This window comes from Megalops cyprinoides, chromosome 25, assembly GCF_013368585.1.
Source record: "Megalops cyprinoides isolate fMegCyp1 chromosome 25, fMegCyp1.pri, whole genome shotgun sequence".
Lineage (NCBI taxonomy): Eukaryota > Metazoa > Chordata > Actinopteri > Elopiformes > Megalopidae > Megalops > Megalops cyprinoides.
The window spans coordinates 14,088,930-14,094,570 of NC_050607.1; the positions used below are offsets into that span (position 1 = coordinate 14,088,930).

The following is a 5,641-nucleotide window of genomic DNA, read 5'->3' on the forward strand; positions in this document are numbered from 1 at the left end:
AGTAGCATAACACTTGTTTACAATGATGTAATTACAATATGCTTGGTCCCATGAAAATGCAGGCAAAGATTTTAATTTCAGCATATATTGCAATATCATTTCGCACCACCACTGTGATCTGAATGGTTAAAAAAAGATATGTTTTGACATTTCAGAAACATAGCCAAAGTAGTTATTGCATGAAATATATGGCATGCAAATGGGGTCAAGGCTTAATTCTTGATCTATAACTGGAATTTAAAAAAAAGTCTCACCTTGAAATTAAACAGCGTGCACACTCTTAAATGCTACTCAACGAAAGTTTCCCTGTGCGCTGCGCGGAGCAAAACCCTGAAGGTGCAGTAGTGTTCCTGCGATCTGGTTTTCTGAGTTACAACCCCTTAATCCGCACCTCCCTGACCTGTGGGTGCGCGCCTCTCTGTCTTTGGTCTGATCGTCATAGTAACCAGCGCTGGCCCCCCGACCCGTGGAGTAGCTGCGGCTGTTTGGCCGGTCCCTGAGGTGGCAGAGGTTGTACTGTCCTGCACCACTGCCATGATAAGAGGCAGTAATGTATGCAGGCTGGTGGCGAGGTTTAGTGGACCTTGCAGCCCAGATAACAGAACGCCCACCCAGGGTGAGAGGAGGGCAAAACCGAGCCCTGGGACAGGACCGAGAACCAGAATGGGATAGGTTAGGAACGCGAGGAAGGGATGGGGGGCGTTTGAACTGAGGGGGGTGGTAGGATATCATGGTGGTGGTGGGGGAGGGGGCAGAGATACAGGCACTCTGGGGTTGCGCTTCTCAGAGAAAATGATCAGTAGTTCACACCACAGTTACCATTTAACATGTGTATCCAACAGGCCCTGGAAAAATGTACACTTTTGTTTTTCAGTAAGCATTTGAAAATGAAAACAAAATACGAAAGTCCTTGTTGTGTTAAACCAAACACTTTCAATAGAGTTTCATTTTCTTATAGAACTAACCTGGTGCCTAATAAGTCAGGTGTCATCCTGGGCAAGGAGCTGTTGTGTATGGAGTGAGGAGCAAAAGCATAGGGTATAAACAAAGTAAGAATAAATGACTGGAATTCAAGAGGAGGAGGGGTTCCCATGAAAGGGTGGGGTTCACAGGAGGTACAGTTTTACCTGAAGACGTGTAACTTTGCGTCAGAATTTTCATATGCATAGCTTATATTTTTCACATATAGTTACTTCAACGACAGAAGAGGGGGCTGCCAAGGGTGCAGAGATGTTGCATCGTCACTAGGCTGATATGCAGTTATTAATATTCAGCACACAAGGGGTCAAACCTCTTTATTTTATTTCTGCATTTTTGCTGTGATGAAGACATTGGGTTTCATCTTCATCTTGAAATGAAAATGAAAAGGGCCCAGTCAAACAGAGAATGACAGCAGTAGCTGTTAACCATACCAGTATGGATCTACGTCTTTCTGGCAGTCACTGAAAGAAAGTTGCTCATTTAACAAACTCGTCAAGTTCCCTTTCTATGTCACGACCTTCATTTAAAAAAATATATATATTTCCACTGATTGGCTGGATCTGTTCTACCGCTGGAACACTGTAACGAAATTGCTCTTAAAACGATCCCAGGGGTGGCTGCCGTTGTCATTTGATGTGGCGCTTGCTTGTAATCGCGGCGGTTTCTGTCGTGAGGTAATATTCTCGGTCTGGTTGCAGCTTTACTCTCAGCGGGGTGTGAGTGGGACACGGAAAAGGCGGCTGCATAAATCAAAGAGATCTGCAAACATTTAACTTGTCAAAGAGATGAAGGAGGAATCGACTACGCGCAGTGATGGAGGTTCCACTACATGAGTAATGCAAGCAGAGATTCTTGCACACAATTGCACATGTATGTTGGCAACCAGATATTCATTTATTGGCATATGGCCAAATTTACTGCCCTCTTGTGCATAAGATTGAACTACTTTTTGCCTTTGCTTGTACCTGTTTGTAAGAGCAATATTTTCTTTTATACTCCAATTAAATCTGTTAAGACATGATTCTGAACACATATACATCTACGATACACACAGATTATTGGAGTTCAATCACATGGAATTAAACATTACAACCCCCCTATGTGGAGTGTTCTGAAATTCACTTTGACTTCACAGTGCATGCCTTGCTCTGGTGAGTACCTTGGCCAGATGAAGGTCACCTCTGCAAAACATGTCATTTGCTTAACAAACATCATCTAACCTATATGTCTAATTGGAGTTTGACATACATTACGGATTTGACACCGGGACTGTGATGTGTGATACCACTTACTGTGCAGGTAATGATCTGTAGTCCTTGAGATCATCAGGGCATAGCTTTTGACAAATAAGAGGTGCTTACCTTTCTTCACACACACACACACACACACATACACACACACACACACACACACACATTCACTTTTGTCCATCATCATATGCACACCAAAAATGATATCCATCCGAATAAACACTACTAATAAGAATAATTTAGCCACTTAACATGACATTTCAGAGCCTACGCTCAAAATACTACAGAGGAAGCATGTACTCACAGATTTATTTAACATCTGAGAAGTGCACACACGAAATAACATGTTACCAATCAGAGAGAGTGTGCAGATGTATAATCCAAATTTATAATCCTAATTTCCTCACTCCATTTAGTATGGTTTATTGGCAGTGTTTTATGCCATTTTATGCCAACACAAAAGACCACAAATGCCGTGTTTTGTTTCTGTGGATATAAGATTTCAGTTTTCAGGCCTTTAATTAGCATTGTATGTGAAAACAGTCTTGTTGGGCTAAGTCAATGAGTACAAACCCCTAAATACCCCTCTATTTAAATTTATGTATTTTTATGTATGCAGTTGTGTGTATGCTATATCGCTGTATATATAAGCATGTCTGTTTCAGTTTGCATTGCCATTGCGGATGACTGATCTTGGCCCAAACACCAATATTAGACGTACTCCTTTGCCATGACACAGATTGGTTCTTCTTAACGTATATTTCATTTTTTCATTAATTGGATTGAAATGACAAAAATAAATAAAGATGAATAAATAAATAGGTGAACGGAATATGAAAATAAGAAATACTCAAAGTCCTGTGGCTGTGTTGGGTTTTTGCTTGTGTGGATATCACCATTCTGCTTTAGCAATCGATATTTCTTTAACACATTTAATTCATTCTTAAAATATTTTAAAATAGAAAAAGTACCGTAAATAATTCTGAGACATCTTCATTTCTCGCTTCAGATAGCATTACTCTGATACTGGCGGTGTGCAGCAAACACACTCACAAGGAAAAAAAAATCGTAAAGATGCCAGATATTTTACACTACTGTACAATACAATAGCAAATGATTCCATGGTTACAGATACCAAAGGATATACCATCATTCTTTTCTTTCTTTTTTTAATAGATAGCTGTTGTTGGTCATGTTTTGAAATTGAAAATATTTCAATGGATAAAAAAATAGAACAGCCACTTGTGGATGAAGAAAAGAGCAGGGGGAACCATTAGGATGAGAACAGTTCTTCCGTCTATCCACTCTTTATGTCTGGCATCATGACCACATAATTGATGTTAAATAAGGTTTTCTACAAAGATACAACATACAAAACTGGTAAATATAGAACTTTCGCCTTTTCAAAATACATTAAATGATATTTTCTCCCAAAATGACGACTGTTCAGCGGTTTTCCTCTCCTCTGGTGGTAAGTGATGTGCGTCTTCACTCGCACACGCCCATGCTTATTGCAGACTGGCCGAATGCGTCCGGAAAAAATGCAAATCTGATTTGACATTTCATACATATGTAATCGGCAGGTTCCAAATACAGCAGTGAGTTAAGTCGAATAAAAACATGAGCGGAGAATTAAAGGGACTCCTTTCAATGTGCATGTCCTTACTGTCAGCTGGTCTCAGTGTGAAGGAGTCCGATCACATTTTGCTTCAAACAACAGAAATGCATGTGTGTGTGTGTGTATGTGTGCGTGTGTGTGTGTGTGTGTGTGTGTGTGTGTGCGCGTGCGTGTGTGCGTGTGTGTGTGTGTGTGTGTATGTGTGTGTGTGTGCGTGTGTGTGTGTATTTGTGTTTGTGTTTCTATATGTATCTGTATGTTGTCATCTTGTGAGAGCTGACTTTATAAAATTCCCAGATTCCCTTTCGTTTCCAACCTGGTCTGTCCAGTCCACCTTAAATGCTGTTTTTCTTTGGTCGGTAAAAAACTAAGCGAGAGTGCCAAATATAAAGTTTTACAGATGTCCTCGTGGGTCAGTTTCATGGTGATTGTGGAGTCAGGTCGGAACCGTAGGTCCAGTCTGCGGCGAGCCGGTGCCCCAGTGTTCTCGGAGGGCTTCCTCCCTCTCTGACAAAGTAAAAAACCCAGTTCCTTTGTGGTTTTCAGAGCAGGGCCGACGTTGTCCTTTTTAAATCTCGGGTTTCCGCGTTCTGGGCGAGGTGGGGGCACGCAGACCCGTGAGGTCATCCTGGGCACAGGGGGGGCGCTGTCCATGGATGGATGAGCTGAGCCAATGACAGGCAGCAGATAATCCTCAGCGGTGAAGACCCGCTGTAGGGGGGGGGCAGCTCAGTGCCAGAGTCCACGCTGCTCCCGTAAACTCTCAGTCTCTGTCGCTCCCATCCTCAGGAGACCTGCGGAAACAGCGTTGCACCTGTCAGCTGGCGGTCTGACTTTTAAAACACTGTCAAGCAAACACAATATTAGGGTCTCAGTGCAAGTTTTTCATGTTTATCTATATATTTTTTCATTTAGATGTCCCTTGATCTAATTTTTTCCGTTGTTTATTGTGGCAGTCAGTTTGGATGTGAGAACACTTGTAGGTTCTCTAGAGCTTGGACTAAGTTTTCTTTGTATTGATGAATGTCAGATCTTCAGTCAGACAGAATAATAACTGAAGGGGGTGGTGTTTATTATAAATCTTGCTAAAAAAGAATTGGCTTTTTGGCTGACACGTAGCTAATGCAGACAGAGCTGCTCATTGGTTTAACTTGGTGGTAACCAAGTGCTAAGAGTTCTTTTTTTAGCCATTTCATTCATTTTGACAGTGAAAAGGCCTCCCTCAGACTGAATGACAGAAGAACCTAGATGTTATGTCATTTGGGCTTGGGGCTTCACCAAGGGGAGTGACTGCAAATTTTGTGGCTATTCGTGTACAACATGGCGCTGGGGTCCGACGGGGTAAGGCAGTCGATTAAAATTACCCAGAAGTCAAGGCCAACAGAGAAAATTGACATTTTCAAGAATATTTGAATCTTCAAAGAGTGTCAGCAGTCTTGACTGTGTCGCTTCACTCAGTTACTTAGATAAAAAAAACAACAAATGCTTGATGGTAGCATATTTTTCTGTGACATAGAATTTGTAGACATGATACATACTGTGCAATCAAAACTGAACAGCCTGCTGCTGGGAACCAAATAATCGATAGCAACACTAAACGCCTTGCACCACAATATTGGTCACTCTCGACATGCAAGCAATATGCATGTCCATCATTCTTTCAGTTCTCTCAATAGAGTTCTCAACAGAAGACAGATATTCCACACTCTAAGGATTTGATTACTTATTGTCCTTATGTATTGTACTTATATGGACAAGCATATGTACATTGTATAATGATGTCCAGATCCTC

The 5,641-nt window shown here is 41.5% G+C and overlaps 1 protein-coding gene across 3 annotated transcripts in view; it reads right to left on the bottom strand.

The window, feature by feature from the left end:
• Nucleotides 1-4,059: 4,059 nt before the first annotated feature.
• Nucleotides 4,060-5,641, bottom strand: part of tafa5a (TAFA chemokine like family member 5a) — a 76,129-nt gene continuing 74,547 nt past the window's right edge. For all 3 annotated transcript variants that reach the window (XR_005004634.1, XR_005004635.1, XM_036520285.1), the window contains one exon: nucleotides 4,060-4,643. Coding sequence is in view for 1 of the 3 variants with exons in the window: in XM_036520285.1 (XP_036376178.1) it covers nucleotides 4,635-4,643 (9 nt within the window). In the remaining 2 variants the exon portion in view is untranslated. The remainder of the gene's footprint in view (nucleotides 4,644-5,641) is intronic.